The sequence below is a fragment of the Polypterus senegalus genome, chromosome 12 (assembly GCF_016835505.1).
Source record: "Polypterus senegalus isolate Bchr_013 chromosome 12, ASM1683550v1, whole genome shotgun sequence".
Lineage (NCBI taxonomy): Eukaryota > Metazoa > Chordata > Cladistia > Polypteriformes > Polypteridae > Polypterus > Polypterus senegalus.
This window is the reverse complement of record NC_053165.1, coordinates 89599404-89622284: the sequence shown is the minus strand read 5'-3', so window position 1 is coordinate 89622284 and position 22881 is coordinate 89599404. Positions and strand designations below refer to the sequence as shown.

The 22881-nt window shown below is 38.7% G+C and overlaps 1 protein-coding gene across 2 annotated transcripts in view; it reads right to left on the bottom strand.

Moving 5' to 3' along the window:
* slc30a4 (solute carrier family 30 member 4) overlaps window positions 1-22881 on the bottom strand; it is a 37530-nt gene that overhangs the window by 5121 nt on the left and 9528 nt on the right. For both annotated transcript variants that reach the window (XM_039772843.1, XM_039772842.1), the window contains exons 2-5: window positions 13434-13580; window positions 10991-11144; window positions 5712-5913; window positions 2001-2106 (exon numbers count right to left, since the gene is read on the bottom strand). In XM_039772843.1, coding sequence (XP_039628777.1) covers window positions 2001-2106; window positions 5712-5913; window positions 10991-11144; window positions 13434-13580 — 609 coding nt within the window. The remainder of the gene's footprint in view (window positions 1-2000; window positions 2107-5711; window positions 5914-10990; window positions 11145-13433; window positions 13581-22881) is intronic.

Here is a 22881-nt window from a genome sequence, read left to right as displayed (position 1 = left end):
GACATTCCTATCTAGATATTTAGTTCTGCACTACAGGTTTTATATCAAATAAATCACACTGAAAGGAATATAATTCCATTTTCCTTCTCGAATTACACAGAACATCCTTCTGTCCATTAATGAACCTGCTTAATCCAGTTTAGAGTGGCTAGGGCTTAAGTTTATGATTTATTGAGATACACTTTCAAGAGAAGAAAAATGAAGACTTAGGTATGTCCTGCATATCATTTTACTGATTATGTGCTTTTCTCTAAAAAAAGAAGCGACTGATTATCAGAAAAATGAAACTTGGCCAAGCTGAACCTTTAACATATTCATATTTGCCAAAGGTGGGAAGGGTAATGAAAGCACACGTGCCCAAAATGCCATTGCAGAAAGAAAAAGTTACCCGATCCAACTTAAAGTAAGTTCATACTGGAATCTGCTTTTTCTTTTTTTTTGTGCTGTTACTGTAAAAGGGTGCTTTTCCATCAAAGTGTCAATTAGGAAATGTTTTGATAGTGCACTGGAGTTTATTTGCAAAAGAACAAGGCACATTATTCTGCTTCTTTTGGTTTGCCATCCTATTGTTATTGCCCAATTTTTGGTAAAGTTCCAAAAAAAAAATATCAAGAGTTAAAGGTAAAAAAAAATGGGGGAATGGGGCATAAAACATTTAAACAGACATTTAAAAAAGCTAAATTACTCTGATTTATATGCCCTGTTTTACTGACCTTCATCATGATGAATTACTACCTCTGAAGTGAACAGAGAAATCCATAGCTAAAAGGATCTGTAATCTGAAGTAAGCCTAATAGTATTATTTAAGCTACCATTTTGCTTGATACTGTACAAATGTGCATTCTTTATGTTGCTACTGTAAACAGAATATCCTACTACTGTGATAATAATGGCTAACAGTGGTGTATTGTGTTATTACTTACTGAAATAAAAATTATATGCTTCTTAAAATTAAATCTAAAGAGTAAATAAGATTAATCAAACGTGTGTTTTACTTCCCACTAATGCATCTGCTTCTAATTACATAGGGCTCATAAAAAATAAATAGCGGTATACAAAGTCCAGTTTCATATTTGGGGCTGCAGTTAGATCCCACAAGCAAGGTTCGACTTCCACTTATTTCTATAGCTATGTGAATTTTGCAAAAGCTCTTCATGTCTGTTCGGATTTTCTTTGGCTACTCCAGTTTCTTTCCACGCCTAAAACATTTGTTAGGTTTAAGTGTGACTCTTAATTACCCGGTAATATAGTTTGTGTGTGCAAGAATGGGCCCTGTAATAAAACTGCATAATTTCCAGGACAGGTACCTGGCTTGTATCCATTGCTTCTGGGATGGCTTTTGTTTTTCTTTGGTCCTGTACTGGAACAAGCATGTCTGAAAAAACAATGGCTCGTATCTAGTTGGATTATTACAGAAAGACACTGGTTAGCAATGCTGTTGCACAGCTTTGGAGGTCTGGCCAGCATCGTGGTCACAGTGTCTACGTGTTCCTGTGAGTTTAATCTGGGGACATTCAATTATCCTTACATCCGGTTAGGAGTCGTTTCCTGCTTTGGATCTAATAATACAGATCCAGGTTCTTATAAACTGGTATGTTTAAAACCAAAATGCTAACATAATATATTTAAAAAGGAGACTGCAATAGTATTATGTCGTCTGTTCAACAGCCACACCTATTAACTTTGTCACAGAGCAGTTAAAATATGGCAGGTAGCAACAGCAAATGACATATATGAAAGAGCACATGATAGCATATTTACAGAAGTTCAGTTAACCATTTACATATGTCTATAAACAGGTTATATGACGAATGGTGCTTCTTATAATCATGACAGGAAAATATTTATAGGTCTTCAACTATAATTGCATGCATGTATATAAATTATAACATAATCACATTTAAAATCTAAACACACAAACAACCTCGCCCATAGCCAAAGTAACATAAATTAGACCAAGCATTGGTCCAGTATATTGAAAAAAAATGTTATTAACTCACCTTCTAGTACAATAATACCAGCATCCCACATAATACGGATTGTAGTGAATAGCACCAGAAAAGAAAATACATATGTGCAGATAGGATCAGCAATCTTGTATTCAGGCTGTCGAGTGAAATTGTTGCATTATTAAACTTTATAACAATGCAAATTAAATCAAAATCAGTAAGATGATCCTCAGTCTGCTTTAGCTGGGAGAAAACAACAAAAGTCTGCCACACCCTAAGTCTGTAACACTGTGTCACAGGTATGGAAAATGATTTATTTAATTCAACACTGAATTATACATGTATTTATTTATAAAAACATAATATTTCATAATAATGTTGGATCAGTACTAAAGTTTTGACTTTGGTATCTATATCAGCTTTCAGATCTCAGTACTGGCACTAAAACAGATGAAGAAAGCACTCAACCCCATCCCGCCCTATCTCACTATAGCCTCCCCAATGTCCCACAAAATTGTGCGCTTCCCTGTTGTGCACCGCCCTGCCTAGCTGTACTCCACGGTTCCCCTTTTGAAATTTTCAGCACATCGGTGTTTAGTGTCCACTCTGGAGTCTCCAGTGGATTTAAAAGCAGAAGAATGAAGTGCTGAGCACAAAGTCTTCAAAGGCCTACTGTTTACTTATGGTACCAAAAGTACTGAACTGCTGGTACAATTCTGATTTAAAAATTGGGTTTTTCGGTACATACTGCACAACCCAACTTCACAATTATTAATCAAATCTAATTTACTACAATTGTCATTTTTTTTCTTAAAATCTATCCATCTATGCAGCTGTCAGTAATTTGCACAAATATTTTTTTAATTTACATGTTACCAACAGACAATATTAATATTTTCATTCCATGGTACTGTCTTGTATAAGACAAGGATGAAAGTCATACTGTTCTACAGTGAACACTTACTTTTCTACTTTCAGTTACTCAAAATTCACTTATCACAATTAAGTCCCATTTTATTTAAAGTTATGTGTAATTTGGTGCCCCATCCATTGTCAGTTCTTGACATGCACCTGATGTTGCCAAGAAGGGCATCTTACCCCTGCGACCCTAAACTTGATTAAGTGGGATTGATGGAGGGATGAATGCGTTGGAAAAATAAACATACAAATGTAATTTATATACACTGGTTCAAGTCGCAGTCTTTTGGCTACTATTCATATTCGAAAAACTTGCTTAACAGGTTTAATATCTATCTTTAAACTAACGAGGCTATGTTACTTATAAACAAATATGTTAAGTTTCTTCTGAGTGTACACATATACCAGCTTTTGACAAACAGAAAGGACTGTATCTGGCATGCTACAAGCATAGGCATTTTTTAAACAAGTAGATTTGCATTTAATTGCAACCAGCATGCAATATACATGTACAGTATTTATTGAATTACCAATATATAGGTGCTGGTCATAAAATTAGAATATCATGACAAAGTTGATTTGTTTCAGTAATTCCATACAAAAAGTGAAACTTGTATATTAGATTCATTCATTACACACAGACTGATGTATTTCAAATGTTTATTTCTTTTCATTTTGATGATTATAACTGACAACTAATGAAAGTTCCAAATTCAGTATCTTGGAAAATCAGAATATCAATTAAGACCAATGCAAAAAAAGGATTTTTAGAAATGTTGGCCAACTGAAAGGTATGAACATGAAAAGTATGAGCATGTACAGCACTCAATATTTAGTTGGGGTTCCTTTGGCCTGGATTACTGCAGCAATGCGGCGTGGCATGGAGTCGATCAGTCTGTGGCACTGATCAGGTATTATGAGAGCCCATGTTGCTCTGATAGTGGCCTTCAGCTCTTCTGAATTGTTAGGTCTGGCGTATTGCATCTTCCTCTTCACAATACCCCAGTTAAGGTCAGGCGAGTTTGCTGGCCAATAAAAAACAGGGATACCATGGTCCTGGTAGCTTTGGCACTGTGTGCAGGTGCCAGGTCCTATTGGAAAATGAAATCTGCACCTCCATAAAGTTCGTCAAGCAGCAGGAAGCATGATGTGCTCTAAAACTTCCTGGTAGACGGCTGTGTTGACCTTGGACCTCAGAAAACACAATGGACCAACACCAGCAGAAGACATGGCACCCCAAACCATCACTGACTGTGGAAACTTTACACTGGACCTCAAGCAAAATGGATTCTGTACCTCTCCTCTCTTTCTCCAGACTCTGGGACCTTGATTTCCTAAGTAAATGCAAAATTTACTTTCATCAGAGAACATAACTTTGGACCACTCAGCAGCAGTCCAGTCCTTTTTGTCTTTAGCCCAGGCGAGACGCTTCTGACACTGTCTCTTGTTCAAGAGTGGCTTGACACAAGGAATGCGACAGCTGAAACCCATGTCGTGCATACGTCTGTGCGTGGCGGTTCTTGAAGCACTGACTCCAGCTGCAGTCCACTCTTTGTGAATCTTCCCCACAGTTTTGAATGGGTTTTGTTTCACAATCCTCTCCACGGTGTGGTTATCCCTATTGCTTGTATACTTTTTTCTACCACATCTTGTCCTTCCCTTCGCCTCTCTATTAATGTGCTTGGACACAGAGCTCTGTGAACAGCCAGCCTCATTAGCAATGACCTTTTGTGTCTTGCCCTCCTTGTGCGAGGTGTCAATGGTCGTCTTTTGGACAACTGTCAAGTCAGCAGTCTTCCCCATGATTGTGTAGTCTACAGAACTCGACTGATAGACCATTTAAAGGCTTTTGCAGGTGTTTTGAGTTAATTAGCTGATTAGAGTGTGGCACCAGGTGTCTTCAATATTGAACCTTTTCACAATATTCTAATTTTCCGAGATACTGAATTTGGGACTTTCATTAGTTGTCAGTTATATTTATCAAAAGTAAAAGAAATAAACATTTGAAATACATCAGTCTGTGTGTAATGAATGAATCTAACATATAAGTTTCACTTTTTGAATGGAATTACTGAAATAAATCAACTTTTTCATGATATTCTAATTTTATGACCAGCACCTGTACACTCTTAAACTATTATGAAAAAAATCCTATTATAAAATTAATGCATTAGTACACTAAAGTATCCAAAGCACCAATATTATAACATAGAAGCATCATGACATTGTGTCCATAATGTCTTTCTGAGAATAACCCTGTCTTATAGGATTAATGCCTTTAAGAAGATGTAATGAGTAAATTGCCAAGTACATTTATTACAAAACTTGTTTAGCAATGGACTGGCAGGGTGGTTCTTTTCTCATGCCCTATCTCATTGTAATTAAATGGGTTCAAAAATGATGTGGTGGCTCGGGCATCTGATCAGGGTGCCTCCTGGACGCCTCCCTGGTGAGGTGTTCCGGGCACGTCCAACCGGAAGTAGGCCCCGGGGAAGACCCAGGACACGCTGGAGGGACTATGTCTCTCAGCTGGCCTGGGAACGCCTTGGGATTCTCCCGGAAGAGCTGGAAGAAGTAGCCGGGGAGAAGGAAGTCTGGGCCTCTCTGCTTAAGCTGCTGCCCCCGCGACCCGACCTCGGATAAGCGGAAGAGGATGAATGGATGGATGGATGGATGGGTTCAAAAATGACATCCAGCAAGACAATTGACCAAAACAAAAAGAAAAAAATCTGAGCATATTTCACCAGCCTGAAGATCGTGACTCACATTGCCTGTGTTAACAGAATCATATTACTTTGGAGATATTTCAAACCAAATGTATACTTTAAAAAAAAAGATCCTTACCTTAAAGCGGATGATATAAGCAGCAATCAGAATACCTATACTTTGAACTAAGTCACCCAAAGCATGTATAAAGGCAGCCCGTACTGCCAGACTGCTGTTCGTCTGAGAGTGACTGTGTCGTTGTTCACTGTTGCGCTGAGGCTCAACTGGTCCATGAGAATGAGAGTGGAGATAACCAGACTGATTCAACATGAATCCCATTCTGTAAAAGAAAACCAGATAACCAAGGATTAAGTCTATCATTACATTTTTTTTTTACTGTTATAACCCTTTACAATGGTTCTTTAAGTAAAAGGACAAATATGGCAAAACCAGCCTTTTGCATACAGTTATGAAATTAGTTACTGTGTTTCTTTGCTTCCTATATCAAAAAAAAAAAAAACAGGAGAAATGTATACTGATTAAGAGAGGCCTCCAAGTGCCAAAATGATTCATATTGAAAAAACAAACCACCATTATGGTATGCTGATGAAAGAATATTATTGTTCATCTTTAGTCCTCCTATGCCTACAGGCTACACTATGCTGGATAAAATAATGTGGTAACTGGTTGGTTATAAAGGCCAAAAAAGATAAAATGCTTCTGGCAGCACAGTGGGTAGCACTGTTGCCTTAGGGCGTCACGTGTCTGTTTAGCATGTCCTGTAGTAGACTTGTACTCTGCCCAGTGCTGGTTGCAGTTTGCATCCAATCCTTCTGAGATAGCCACTGGCTCGCCTGCATCCTTGAATCAGATACAATGGTTACAAAACAGACAGATGAATATTCATAATATAACTTACTATTACCGTAAAAAGATAAAAAGTGACTCACAAGTAGAAACTGGCATTTAAAAATACTAGCAGCAAGTTTGTCCTTTTTTTTTTTCTGTATATAAGCATTTGCTCTTAAAAATGTACTGCACATACTAAAATGTCAGGAAAGTACAAACTGTGGGACTGGCACTTTTTGTCATCTGGTAAAATGGCAAATAGATTTTTATAATTAGATGATTATCTGTTAATTACATATTTAATATAAACATGTTTTCTCATAAACATACAGTTGATCTCACGGCTTGCACTTTATTTGGCTGAGTGTAACCTATAAAGTCTAATATGTGCTCAGTTTTTTAGCTGCACGCCATCTGTTTTCCTTGGAAGTGTAATTCATTCCTTCTCGTTTTCATTATCTCTTAAAATACTAGGCTTGGCTTGTTTCTCTTTAACATTTTTTTGATTGACTCAACGGATTTTCAAAATGCTTGTGCTTATTTTGATTAGGTTATGAGTAAACAACTTTCCTGTTTCCAGTGCTTTTGTTTGAAAACAAAAAAGGTGGCGGTACACACACAATGCGTTTGGGTCAAGGCTGAGGTACCATAGTGCAGTTTTAATGCCGCTGCCTCACAGTTAGGAGAACATGGGTTCGTGTTCTGGGTCCTCCCAGCATGGAGTTCGCAAAACACTTTGAGAAGAGAGGAAAGTTCTACATAACTGTAAAGAATTATTATTATTATTATTATTATTATTATTATATAGAGAGGCGGAGAGTCCTATCGTTACATGTTTTGTTTATTTGGTGAAACATAACGTTTAAAATTTGAAATTGAAAAACCATCAAGTGTAGCGTACTACATAATATTGTGCTTGACAGTTTAAAAAAAACAAACATAGAAATTTCTAAAATCTAGGAATATCAACTGCGAGTTAACAACAAGCTCTACATTCTACAAAAAAGTTATTTAGGCCTGCAAAGCAATTAAATGCCTAATTTGAATTTGTTTTAAAGAAACGTTTTGCATTTTTCATCACACACAGTCTTCCTAATTCGTTATCTACTTTGAGTGCCAATGGCTGATCGTTGTCCACATAACAGCCATGAATTTACAGGAGTGAAGCATGTGAGTGGAGGGTCAACCAATCATTTGCAGTGTGGAGACAGTGCTTGTCAGTAACAATTTGATTCATTTACAAAAACTAACGTTAACACTCACTTGATGAAACTGGAATACAACTAAGAGCATGCAAAAGAGGCTGCAGTTTGTCTGACTGTTTTTCAAGGAGGTACTGATGGAATCCATGAATCACATCTTTAACGGAAAACCGTAGACCAGTTGCCATGGTTAGTTGCCATACCAGTGCCTACCTTCACAAAAAAAGCCCTGCCTATTTCAGTGATGTGATGATTAATTTTAGGCCAACATTTTACAGTTAAAAGATGATACATGCCAATAAAAATCCTTCTTGTTAGATTTTTCACACTACGCAAGAAAACCAGCTTCTTCACACAATGATTGGTGCTGCTTTCTCACAGTGCCAGAACACTTAGTTTACAATGCACCATAGTGAGGTTTCTTTGGGCAGAGGGAGTGAAACCTGCTGCAATTGTTCAACACTGATGCAATCCCTCAGCAAAGTGTCCATGTTCATTTGACCTTGGCTTCAGCTAGACTAGCAGTAGAGCACTGCACCGTGCATTTTCTAACTATCCACAAGCCATCGTGAATATGTTGTACTACGTTTTGCTTAGTGATTTTTATTTCAGGGTAGCACTGCTGCCTCACAACAGGGAGACTGGAGCTCACATCCCAGTTGCTTGCTTGTGCTCTCCATGTCTGCATGAGTTTTCAAAGAGTACTCAGGTTTCCTCCCACAGTACAAAGACATGCTAGTTAGGAGAACTGTCAATGCTAAATAGGCCCTAGTGTGCTTGTATGTCTGTGTGTGTTCAACCTGCAATGGACTGGCACCATATCCAGGGATTGCTCCTGAATTTGTGCCCAAAGCTTCCTGGGATGGGCTCAAGCTCCCAGAGACCCTGCTCCAGATAAGCAAGTTAAGAAGATGGATGGATTTTTGTTTTACTTCCCTGACACACAACATCCTAACTGATTAAAATAAGTTGACTTTATTTAACATATACTGTATGTTTCTTTGATTATAGGTTCAAGTCTTTTGCTGATTAGGAGTAGCATGTTAGACCTTTGTTTACTCTGCAGAGTTTCAGGATCTCAAGTCCAAATTCCACACCCCGCTACTGTCTGTACAAAGTCTGTATTTCCTCACTGTGAGTGTGTCAGTTTTCCTTCGGGTACCCCATCTTTCCTGACACATCCTCAAAGACAAACAGATTAAGCAAACAGGTGACTCTAAACTAGCCCCCATGTCATCGTGAGCAGGAGCATGCGTGTACCTCAGGGTTGTGTTCTGCCTCGCATGTAGGCTGTCAGCTGCTTTCAGAATGTCACTTCATTTTCTAAGTTGATATTTTAAAACAGATACAGTAATACAAAGTATATGGAAGTTTAAAATAATCTGTGTCAAAGTATATTAAAATATATGTACATGCTTATATGTAAGTCAATGACACATATATTATTGTACTCTTCTGTTACTGCTTCATAATAAGAAATATGTGTATATGTAGAGAAGTAGTGATCCGTGAGCAGCAAGATGGTTTCGTGCCAGGAAGAAGTAATGTTTGTTTCAAGAGTATTGACGGAGAACTACTGAGAAGGTCAGAAGGAACTGCACTACGCACTTGTGGACTTAGAGAAAGAGTATGACAGGGTGCCAAGAGAGGAGCTATGTACTGTATGAGGAATTTGGGTGTAGCAGAAAGGTTTGTGAGGGTAGTGCAGGATATGTATGAGGGCATTGTGACTGCAGTGAGGTGTATGGTTGAAATGACAGCCTGGTTTAAGGTGAGAGTGGGACTACATCAAATGATCGGCTCTGAGCCCTTTCCAATTTGATGGAAAGTTTGATAGATGAGTTCAGTCTGTGGACTATGATGTTTGCGGATGACAGCAGGTTGTGGCAAACCTGAAGAGGCAGAGATACACACTGGAGAGAAGGGAAATGAGAGTCAGCTGAAGTAAGACGGAGTACATGTGTGTAAATGAGAGGGAAGGTGGTGGGAGAGTGCAACTGCAAGGAGAAGAGGTGGCGAGGGTAGACAAATTTACAAACTTGGGTTTCACTTTTGCCGGTTTAGGCTTCTCTATGCTGTCTCTACTTACACTTGCTCGTACTGTGTTTACAATTTTGCTTTTACACAGGTCTAAAATTCAAACATAAAACAAAATAAAAAAACGTACAGTTTAAACATAGTTATTGGTCTGGTCAGGTCAGGAAGCATGCACGCGTGTTGCCGCACCCAACACTCTACGAAACAGCTCAGGACCCTGGTTGGCAACCACCCCAGTAGACACATGGTCCATTCCCCCGGGAAATTGTCATCTATCTGTCCCAGCCATGTGTTGCATGGGCGTCCCCTTGGCTTCGTCCATCCACTTGGGTCCTCAACAATGAGGATCCTGTGAGCCGGATCACCTTCATGTTATCATGCTACATGGCCATAGTGCTGTAACCGATGCTCCGTCATAGTACAGGTAATGTGCCTCATTTGGGACTACGTGAGGAACCGCTCATTCGACACAAAGTCAAACCAGCAGTACCCAAGGACTCTCCGAAGAGACACAGTACCGAAGAAGTCCAATCTTCACTGAATAGTGTCCACGTCACACAACCATATAGCAAAACAGGAAGCACCAGGACTCTAAAGACTTGGACCTTTGTCCTTCTGCATAGATATCAGGAGCGCCACACACCCATTTCCGGTGACTTCATGACCCCTCATGCTCTCCCAATCTGTCTACTGACTTGATAGGAAGAGTTGTCAGAGACTTGAATATCGCTGCCAAGGTAAGTAAAGCTCTCGACGTGGATGGCACTCTGTCTGCAGACAGACACGCTGCTGATGGCTCTGCACAAGAGACCATTACAGGTGAGGATCTGTTTTTTTATCCAGAACACTCAGACTCCCCTCGGTCTCTGGAGAGCCCCAATCAGAGCCTCCATTGACACTGAAGATAACAGCATCGTCAGCAAAGTCAAGATCAGTGAATCTCTCTTCAATAACAGATGCTCCACAGCCGCTGGACCCCACAACCTTGCCCAACACCCAGTCCATGCCAGCATTGAACAGGGTAGGAGCAAAAACACACCCCTGACAAACCCCAGAATCAATTGGGGAAAAATGCAGAGGTTCTGCCACTACTCTGCACAGCACCAGTGTACAGGCTGGCCAAAGTTGCTGGATATCATGGGATATTGTTTTAATAACATAAAAACTGTCTATAATTCTTCTTAACACTTCAAAGAACAATAATAACATCACATTATTCTACAAATGGGTTGGATTAAATTAAAAAGAAAGACAACTAAGGTCGGGAGCTCCAAGGTATAGTAGTACTCGGTACTAAATAACTTGAAATAAGAGATATTTAAAACTTACATTATGTTCACTGCAACCCCAACAGCTGCTGTTATGAGCATAATATCTCCATCTATAGTGAAATCCTGATGCATAGTTCTCTGAACAGCTTCATAAAGTAGTACTGCTGTAAGTATGTATATTAGCAAAACACTGATTGCTGCCGAAATAACCTCTGCAACAAGAAGAAGAAAACAGAATGAACAGTAACAGTAATGTCATATTGACAACAGTGACAACATCCTCAAAATAAGGATCAGACTTGTATTTGACATAACACAGTAGGCCTAGCAGCTGGTGCAGTGCAAAGTGCAGGTCTTTGTATGCATAACCATTTTTACAGATAACGTATTCCACTTAGCAATATTTCTTTAAGGCTATCAGAAGTCATCCATCCATCCATCCATTTTCTAACCCGCTGAATCCGAATACAGAGTCACGGGGGTCTGCTGGAGCCAATCCCAGCCAACACAGGGCACAAGGCAGGAACCAATCCTGGGCAGGGTGCCAACCCACCGCAGGACACACACAAACACACCCACACACCAAGCACACACTAGGGCCAATTTAGAATTGCCAATCCACCTAAACTGCATGTCTTTGGATTGTGGGAGGAAACCGGAGCGCCCGGAGGAAACCCACGCAGACACGGGGAGAACATGCAAACTCCACGCAGGGAGGACCCGGGAAGCCACCGTGCCGCCCTCATATCAGAAGTCATTTAAGTACTAATTAAAAAGGCTCTAGTACACATAACAAGAGCTAATTTATTATATTATTATTGAAATTCACTATGAAGGATTAGCATTCTTGAAAAGCAAAATAATGTTCTATAGTGTTCAGTGAATGGAGACACTTTGTAATGAAGAGGCATGGAGTTTGCATGTTCTCCCAGTGTCTGTGTGGGTTTCAAGGTGCTCCCGTTTCCTCCTACTGTTTGAAGACACACAAGTTAGGTGAAATGGCAACATTAAATTAGCTCTAGTGTGTGTGTGTGTGTGCGTGTGTGTTTACCATGTAATGAACTGGCAATCTGTTAAGGGTTTGTTCGTGGCTTGGGCCCTGTGCTAGCTAGATTGGCTCCAACACTTCCCACAACCCGGGTCTGGGTTAGGCGGGTTCAAAAATGACATGATATGAGTTTAATAAAAATGTGCAAATTTCAGAAAAAGTACAAATACTCAGATGTTTTATATCACATTAGCAAGAATCTATTACTGAATTGGAAAAAAAAAAGAGTTATATATCTTCACACCCGGCCATTTCCTATCACAGAATACAATACAAATAATGCTTCAAATCATGTTTTTTTTTTGTACAAATTAACTGCCTATATGGTAAAAATATGTAGTATATCTAAATCAACACTTTTTAGTATTTGATCCACAGGAAACAAAAACTGATTCTGCCTTGACAAACATTTTCATAATTAAAAGAAGGTCAATGTAAAAGTTTAAAAAGAAATTGAACATTTAAGCCTTTGGACTTCAAAACCTGAGGTTGTGGGTACAAATCCCGCTACTTACTCGACCTGCATGTACTCCAACTGGAAAAAGAAGTATAACCAATTGTATCATAAATGTTGTAAGTCACCTTGGATAAAGGTGTCAGCCAAATAAATAATTGTATGTACTGTACATAATGAAGACACGTAAAACCAGAATATAATCAGGCGATGGATTCATACAGACATGACAGACTGAGCTTTGTTCCTTTCTCTACCCACATGTTTACTTTCGGTTTAATTACTTCAGTTTCACAAGCTCCTTGCAAAAAGTTAAAGTGGCCACAATGAAGAAAGGTTCAAAGGTTTAAATGAGGAGCACTTATTCTTCAAAAAAACTGCGTGTTAGTAATGTCAACATTTATTAGCCTAAAAAGTATTTTGTCTAAAGATAGCCATGCATGAATGCAAATGACTGCAAGTAAGGCAAAATCATGTTTCAGTGCATCTTTGGGCAGGTCTAAAATAAATATTAGTTTTATTAAGGGCCAAATAACACTTTATAAACTTCCTAATACAATTATTTACAGAAAAAGTGAGGATCAATGGGTTTATTTGGGAACATTAAATGTCTCAAAAATGTCAAGTCTCATAGCCATGCAGTTATTAAAAATGGATTAAAACAGAAGAAATTGATTTATAAAAACAAGCCATGTTTTTTTCAATGGACTAATGTGAAAGATCTATAATGTCACATAAATTCAATGCAGAACATATAAATATATAGTGTATTTACTATAAAACTAGTATTCCAATGCAGAACAATAATGAATGCTATCTAAACTTTGTATTTCTATCTTGTACAAATGCCCAACACACAAATTACGTCTTATGAAGCAGATGATGTTTATTTTGCAATATGACAAAAAAAAAAACATGAAAACAGTGCTTTTGTTCAACCAAATATAAAAATTACATACACCTTTCAGAACTAAAAGGAATGAAAAAAGTCACACCTACCGAGACGATGGAATCCAAAGGTAAACCTTTTTGTGGGTGGTTTTCCAGACAGCCACAGTGCAAGCAGGGACACAACAATACCGATGAGATCCGTTAGCATATGAAGTGCATCAGTCATTATGGCTAGGCTATTGGCGACATAACCACCTTAAGTTGAATGTTTGAAATTAATTAAATAGAAAAACAGGAACATAAATGCTAAGAAATAAATATTATATTGTTTAATTTATAAAGCATAAGACAAAAAATGATTTTTTTTCAATCAATAATATAAACACATTCAAATGTATATTTTTCTCAGCTGCACACTTCTTATAAAGTGTTAATTATACTACAGGGCTATTCAAAATGAAAGAGCAGATTTAAAAAATTTATTTCAAACAAACTATATACGACAGAAACACATTCCGCACATCACTGGATAGAGGAAAGCTAAAAGTTTAAAAGCCCGCCTAAAAGTACCAGTCAATACCACCAAGCATGGTTTCTCATTTACAATAAAATGGCAACAACACCACAAGAGAAATCACAGAAGGTAAGTGTGTTTTTTGCCATTTCTGCAAGCAAAGTTTATGGACCTTTCTTTTTTAAGTAGCAAACTGTGACTGGGTTTTCCATACCTGGTCATGCTACAAAACTGGCTGTTTCCCGAACTTCAAGAAGATTCGAATGACTTCATTTTCATGCAAGATGGTGCCCCACCTCATTTCCACCTGGAGGTCCGGCGTTACCAGAACGACACCATTCCAGGACGATGGATTGGAAGAGGTGGACAACAAGATCTTGCTCATCGTCTATGGCCTCCCAGGTCTCCAGACCTTACCCCCTGTGATTTTGTATCTATGGGGGTACATTAAAGAAAGAGTGTTTGTTCCACCTATGCCCTCTAATCTTCAGGATTTGCGACATCGAATTGAGGAAGCTGTGAATTCAGTAACTAGGGACCAGTTGACTCATATGTGGCAAGAAACGGTCTACCATTTTGATGTTTGTCGCGCTACACATGGTGCTCATGTTGAGTGCATACAACCTCAAGGACCATAGGACCAAACTTTGAACATTCCTCTAATGTGCAGAATGTGTTTCTGTCTTATACAGTATGTTTGAAATAAATTTTTGAAATCTGCTCTTTCATTTTGAATAGCCCTGTATTTTATTCAACTTCATATTAAGAATATTAATAAGGACATTTTAATATTTAGCATATCTAAAAAGCTGTAAATGCTGGAAGGTTTTAAGGCAATGTATCTAACACATGTGCCTTTTTCTTATTCTTAAGACTTTTGACTCAGAACTGCATATTTAACTGATAGAAATAACAAGAAGCATAAATAAGCAAAGAAAAATGTACTGAAATATGTCTTTGACAATTAAATTGTAACTTTAGTCATGCCATTATCATAACATTTTTGTTATTATATAATTAAACAAAATACCTTGAAGACAATATTCAAAGGTCTTAACTGAGGAGAAAACAATTAAAATAAGCTGCAAAAAGATCACATACTGATACAATCTTATCAAATTACATTACCTTTTTGTATAGGTTTTATAAAAAATAAAATTAAAAAATGCATTATGGAGTGAATAGGAAAACAATAAACCCATTCAAGGGTTCAACCTCTCACTGGTAGCTGGCGCAACAGAAAGAAAAATGGTAGATACAAGACTCTCTTGAGCCCGGTCTGGATGTTGTAGTGACCTGACTTTTAAAATGTTGATTTCCACCTGCAGGTGACACAGTGGCACAGCACATACCACCGGCATTTCACAGTGGCAGTGGTTAGATACATCTTTGAATCAGTTTAATGGCTCTTGTCTGGACTTCCTGTAGTGCTGCAATATGCACACAATATTCCAAATGAGGCCTCACTGCTATGTTGTAAATCTTACCAATGACCTCTATGAACATGTACTCAGTCCACTGTGCTATATAAATTGATATCCTATTTGTCTTCTTAACTGCTTCCTTATGCTCTCTGGATATGACCAAAAACAAGTCCACTGCAACCCTTCAGCCTTTCTCATAATATGCAGTATATACTATAAGGTTAGCGACTCCCCATTTTGCATTGAAATCTAGCATTTTTACTACCCACTGAAATACTTTACACTTGCTCATTTAATTTCATTTGCCACATATTCTCACAACTATGAACTCTGTCTTGGTACATTAGTAATGATTTTGTTGATTCTAGGGTATCTGCCATTCCATCTGGAGTTTGCCTGTACATGTAGGTTTCAATCCAGTGTTCATGTCCAGGGCTGTCAGAGTAGAAGTCGATAAAAATGTCCCAACTCCGACTCAATGTAAATTGTAATCTATTGTGTTAAAATTACCAGTTTCATCTATACTAATTCAATAAAACTATTTTTTCTTCTAGCCCTTTGGTAAAAATATAGCTTCTTTTTTAATTTTGCAAGTATTGAAACCGGGTCAAATTATTTAATAAATAATATAAACAAGCTTCAATAGCATCACTATAGCCTTTAAACCCAAACTTTAATAGGATAGGGTAGGGTCACAATGGCAGTTATGAAATGCCTTGTATCTTGTAGATTGTGTGCTTTGAATTAAACATAGTAATTATCTTAGTCTTTGGCTCCAGCAGACCCCCGTGACCCTGTAGTTAGGATATAGTGTGTAGATAATGGATGAATGGATTATCTTAGTCTAATTATAAATTGAGGAGCTGGAGTTGGAAATCAAGGAGTCAGAGTCGGAGTCCAAGGTTTTGTGTATTGACTCCACAGCCCTGCTCATGTCATGGTCCAAGAACATACTCACTGTTCATAACAAATTAGAAATGCACATATAACGTGACATTCTGGTGCATTTGGAGACTTAGTTAATGGTTTTTGGATATTGGAGCAATTTTTTTTTTTTACAGTATTATTCTTTATTTCCTTCATCAAAAAGAGAGATTGGGAGCATGTGCTGATTACAGCTCGTTGCCGCACCCACCACACATCGAACCAGACGGCAGACACTGGAACAGTGTGAGGTTTATTTATTTATTTATTTTTTTTTTTTACAGTGGCTGGAGTGCCAATCTTGCCACCAACTCCCAAGTTTTTACTGCAAGTTGGAGAACCTGTCTGCAGAGCTGGATTGACAGATTGACATCATGCCCAGCACGGAGCAATTGCAGGTTAAGGGCCTTGCTCAAGGGCCCAATGGAGTAGAGTCACTTCTGGAGTTTACAGGATTTGAACTGGCAAATTTCCGATTGACAGTGCAAATTCCTAGCCTCAGAGCCACCACTCTGCCCATAGCATCAAAAAGACAAATATACTTTTGTTTTAATTATTAATTGCTTTCATAACAAACAGATAGAGTGAAAGATAATAATGAGAATAGAATGGAGTCATATGTTTAATAAGAGGACATAGAATATGCTTTTACATAACAATTAAAATATCACATTGCTAAAAACTGAACCCAAACACAGCATTTTTGTGGTAGTTAAAACAGCTTTCACAAAAACCAGATTCCAACTCTACAGAGTTAAATAATGACATTTTTTGTACTATTGTTAGTTGCAGGTTTTGGAGGAACTGTGGTTAAGTGTTAGTTATAGGTTTTTGAGGAACTATGATTAACTGTAGTTCATTATTTCTTATGGTCTATTCACACCTAAGCATTTTTCTAGCAGTTTAGCATTAGACCATAACACTCCTAAATTGCTTGAAAAGTTATTTGCCATTATTGTCAATGACACTATTCACACCTAAGCATTTCACCAGCAAGCCGTTTAGAAAGCTTCTGCATGCAACAGTACGAGCATTCAAATCAATAGTGTTGCTCACAAAACACTGGTAAAGAAAACAAAAGAGAGTTTTAGAAGCGTTCTTTTACAGGAAGTCAATTCCTCTTCCTGGATGAAGCACCTCATTGAAACTTTGGTGCATCGGACTTCCATTGATAGCTATTGAGGGACAGACTGAGTTACGTCGCTTAAACTCAATGACAAGAATTTAACAAAAGTTATAGCTATACATTAAGTTTTAATCAGTCTAAAGTTCAGCACTGATATTTTAATAAATAGGCAGAGTGGTGGCGCCGAGCCGTTTCTCACAACACCATATGGAACTGAGTATTGTTACCTGTTTTAACACTATGACACCTTTTATTGGCTAACTAAAAAGATTATAATATGCAAGCTTTCGAGACAACTCAGGCCCCTTCTTCAGGCAAGATGTAAGCAGGTGCCCGAGTTGCCTCGAAAGCTTGCATATTGTAATCTTTTTAGTTATCCAATAAAAGGTGTCATTTTGCTTGACTTCTCACTGCATTCATAATGGCTAACACCCTAGTACTACTGTTTTAACACAGAATGCTTAAAATATGCAAGTTATACTTTTAGAAGTTCACATCAAAGTCGAGCATTCATTAGAACACTCTGGACGAGAACAGGCCATTCAGCCCAACAAAGCTCGCCAGTCCTATCCACTTATTTCTTCGAAACAAACATCAAGTCGAGTTTTCTTACTGTCTACCATACTACTTGGTAGCTTATTCCAAGTGTCTATCATTCTTTGTGTAAAGAAAAACTTCCTGTTTGTGCGAAATGTACCATTAACAAGTTTCCAGCTGTGTCCCCGTGTTCTTGATGAACTCATTCTAGAACACAAGTCTCGATCCACTGGACTAATTCCCTTTATAATTTTAAAACTTCAATTATGTCACCTCTTAATCTTCTTTTGCTTAAACCGTATAGGCTCAGCTCTTTTAATCTTTCCTCATAATTCAACTCCTGTAGCCCTGGAATCAGCCTAGTCGCTCTTCTCTGGACCTTTTCTAGTGCTGCTATGTCCTTTTTGTAGCCTGGAGACCAAAACTGCACCCAGGACTCCAGATGGGGCCTCACCAGTGTGTTATAAAGTTTGAGCAGAACCTCCTGTGACTTGTACTCCACACATCGTGCTATATAACCCGCCATTCTGTTAGCCTTCTTAAAGGCTTCTGAACACTGTTGGGAAGTCAATAGCTTAGAGTCCACTATGACTCCTAAATCTTTCTCATAAAGTGTACTCTCGATTTTCCAACCGCCCATTGTGTATTTAAACCTAACATTTTTACTTCCTGTGTGTAATACTTTACATTTGCTAACATTAAATTTCACCTGCCACAAATCTGCCCAAGCCTGTATGCTATCCAAGTCCTTCTGTAATGATATAAGGGATTCCAAATAATCTGCTAATCCACCTATCTTGGTATCATCTGCAAACTTAACCAGCTTGTTACTTATATTCCTATCTAAATTGACTTGCACTCCTCAGTTACAAAAATACATTTAGTCTTTCGTGATGTAAATAACATCCATCTCCAATGCAAGCCCCTGAGTGAACACTGGGCTCTGCACCACCTGATCACAATGTTTCAAAATATCTTCAGCAAATAAAGTTTAGCAATTCAATTCAAATAACTGCATTCAAATTATTAAACAGATACTTTATGAATACATTTCCATTACTGGATTGCACACAGCACACTCTTTTCAATGCTCAGTTTGATTAAGCATCGGAAATAATCATTGCCCAGCTCTACGTGTGCTTCTTCCCTCAAATCCAGTGCTACTATAATAATCACTGGCTCCCTTCAGCACATGCAGGATTAAATATACAGTATATAAATTCAACGTATGTTCAACTCTTTTGAGCTCATCACTGCTGTGCACGATAACCTCTTCCTTACCAACTGTTACTAGATGACTGTTTCATGTGCTTGCATGATGTTGCACTGACAGCAACAAGCAATTTTGTAGTGAAATTTACAGTGAGATTAACACTTGAAAAGCACCAGAAAACTGCCTGAAAAATGTTTGCAAAATGACATTAAAACACTTGGACAAACGCCAAATGCTGGAAATGTACAACGCTCAACTGTGAACTGCGACAGCTCTGCTGGCAATTCAATAACCTGTAATCTTGATCTTCTTTGTCATCATCAATGGCTATCGTATAACTAAGAAGAAAATCGTACAAAATATACATGTTGAAGTAACATCTCTTAAAATAAATTTGAAACAGTAAGTTGATCTGTTTCAATTAACCAATAAATCTGAATGGGAGTTTTCCAATTTCAAAAATGTGTACGGCTTGATCTACTGGCGATACCTCAACAAAAACTGAACTTTCCCAACAAATTTCCATAAAGAAGAAAAGTACCACTGGCAGCCGAAACCCGCAGATAGACAGACATGACGACGGCAGCGGGTACTTTTCACATTTTATTCAAGTGCACCTGAGACGTTCGGTTGTGGGCTTTACATGTGTTCTCAAGGGGTCTGGGGTCACTCCATTTGTAGATTACTTCCTTGTTCTCACTGCTGTTAAGCTAATGTCTGGCAACCCAAAGGCCAGAACAAAAAAAAAATTAATGAGAAAAATAGAATGATTACAAGTATGACTTTTAAAACTATTGATTTCACATTTATAATTGAGACATTATTGATCAGAACATTTAAGTGTAATAAAGACAAAACTACATAATTACTCAAAGCCTGAAAATAATTTACCTGATATATCCTATTCATTCATTTCCTGAGCCCACTTTCTCCATTAAATTGTTGCAGAGAGCAAAAGCCTTTCTCAGCAGCACTAGGCACAAAGCCAAAACAAGCCTTGAACAGTGTGCCAATCCATCATAGGGCCCACTCTTGCAATCACTCACACGGCCAATTTAGAGTTGCCAATCAGCCTAATGTAAATCTTTGGGATGTGAGATAAAACACAAATATCAGGGGTTGATGCAGTAACTATATAAGACATTGTGTAAATTCTACTGAGAAAATCAGTAGGCTGGCATCTGACACCTGATCCCTAAAGTTGTGAGGCAGCAATGCTAAACACTGGGCTATTGTACCATTTGCTTTTTTAAAGATTATGCTCTGGCATATACTCAAAAAGAGAGAGAAGCATAATCATTCATTCATGTACTTTCACAACTACAGAGCTGCTTGAGGAACACACACAACACAAGAACTGACACTGAACAGTACACCAGTTTATTTCAGGGCACGTTTAGTCAAATCAAGCCAAAAGTGGCAAATGCAGGTTTCCAACAAAAATAAGAAATGAACGTGCAATCCCAACATTGAAAGTACGCCAGCAGAAATTTATGCTGGAACCATAGTAGAGTGAGACAGTAATGTCACCCTCTTTGCCTTGCTTTACAAAGATTGTAACTATGTTTTAAAACTCACAAAATGATAATCTTTAATTTCATATTACTTTGAACCAGAGGTAGGATATAATTTCTATAATTAAAGATGAAAATATGTTTTATATGCACAGCTCCTCTCACACAAGGTGTCTCTCAAGTTTCCGTCCTTGCTCCCCTTCTATTTTTCCTTTATCTGCTCCCCCTGAGGGCCATCTTTTACAAACGTGATATTGTGTACTAGACATTAAGCCCGTTACAATAACGGGCGCTAGAACAGTAGTGCATAAACATTAGTAGGAACAGTCTATATTAAATGGCAAGGGACCTTGTATGTGGCTGTAATATGTGTCACTGTATTGTGTGCCTTTAACTCTTTGAGGGCTGAATATTTTTTCCAAAAAACCCAGTTTTCTGAAAAGCACACAAAGCAATGGTTTCATACATAAATCAACATAAAACTGTGCAGCTGTTGGTGCAAGTTCATCATCTCTGGCAGCAGTGGCTGCGCAGGGGTGCTTTGATGGCCTGCAGGAATACACGATGGGTCGGTTACCTGACTGTCTTCGAACAGCAGGTGTGCAGTGGTGTTAGTTGCATTGTGACACAATATGGTTTGTATCTCGTCACCCAGGTGAATGCTGCTGTGGCCGCATCAGCACCACGATCAGCTGGGGACTGATCAGCCAATGCTGGTACCTCACTTTCGTTTTTGATCTGCAGATCACTTGCATCAAATTCCAAGTCCGACAAGTCAGTGCGGTTCAGTGATAATACGTAAAACATCCATGGAGTATTTTAATTTGCATATTTACTTTAGTCTCTCACCAGATGTCGATGACATTTTAGAGGCTTTTTGCTCTTCGCTACTCATGCATGCCCAGGGAATCGAGGTTAAATCAGCGATGCTACTTAACTTTCCTTCTAACAAAGAGGGTCGAACTAAAACATAAGGGCGTGTTTTCTCACAGTTTAAAGCCGATTACCATCGGCTACCCCTGAATTTCGACAAAAGTCGACATCAGCCTTGAAAGAGTTCATTTTCTCTCTCAGTAATACTGGTTTGTATTTCCGTAAAATGCCTGTAATTTTGTCAGACAGTAATACAGTGGAACCGAAGTAATTTCCCCCATAGGATTGTATGTAAATACAATTAATCCGTTCCAGACCGTATGAACTGTATGTAAATATATATATTTTTTAAGATTTTAACCACAAATATAGTTAATTATAGCATTGAATGCACAGCGTAATAGTAAACTAAATGTAAAAACATTGAATAACACTAAGAAAACTTTAAACAACAGAGAAAACTAACACTGCAAGAGTTCACGCTATAGCCTTTTAGTTTTAAGCACAGGGAAAAAAATGAAGATTTGAAAAATCCGTAATCTAATAAACAACCAAGAAAAGTAACACTGCAACAATGCACATGTGCGCCTGTGTGTGTGTGTGTGTGTCTGACTCTGTCCCGGGCCTGCGTGTGTGTGTGTGTGTGTGTGTGTGTGCGCGGGCGGGCGTGTCTGCCTCTGTGGCGGGCCTGCATGCGTGCGTGCCTGTCTTTCGAGTGGGCCTGCCTGCCTGCGTGTCTGTCTGTCTGTCTCTCGTGCGCACGCACCTGTGTGTGTGTGTCTCTCTCTCTCTCTCTCTGCACACACAGGGAATGCATAGGAAGAGACTGAACACGTGTCGTTTGGCCCCGCGCATGCGCACTTCACCAGATGACACACACACGGACACCTGGACGCACACAGGGGTTTTATTAAAGAGGATCATTGTTATGCTGATGATACGCAGCTGTACCTCAAAGTTAGTTCTGACATCACTTCATCTGTAAAAATGCTGTTGAAATGCTTTGAGGATATTAAATATTGGATGGCACAAAAGTTCTTGCAATTATCCATCCATTATCCAACCCGCTATATCCTAACTACAGGGCCACAGGGGTCTGCTGGAGCCAATCCCAGCCAACACAGGGCGCAAGGCAGGAAACAAACCCCGGGCAGGGCACACATATACACACCCACACACCAAGCACACACTAGGGACAATTTAGAATCGCAAATGCACCTAACCTGCATGTCTTTGGACTGTGAGAGGAAACCGGGGCACCAGGAGGAAACCCACGCAGACATGGGGAGAACATGCAAACTTCACGCTGGGAGGACCCGGGAAGCGAACCCAGGTCTCCTTATTGCAAGGCAATTAAACAAAAAAAAAAAACAGAAGTCATTATTTTTAGTCCTACCACATCTGCAGTTTAGTTCGGCATGTACTTAGGAC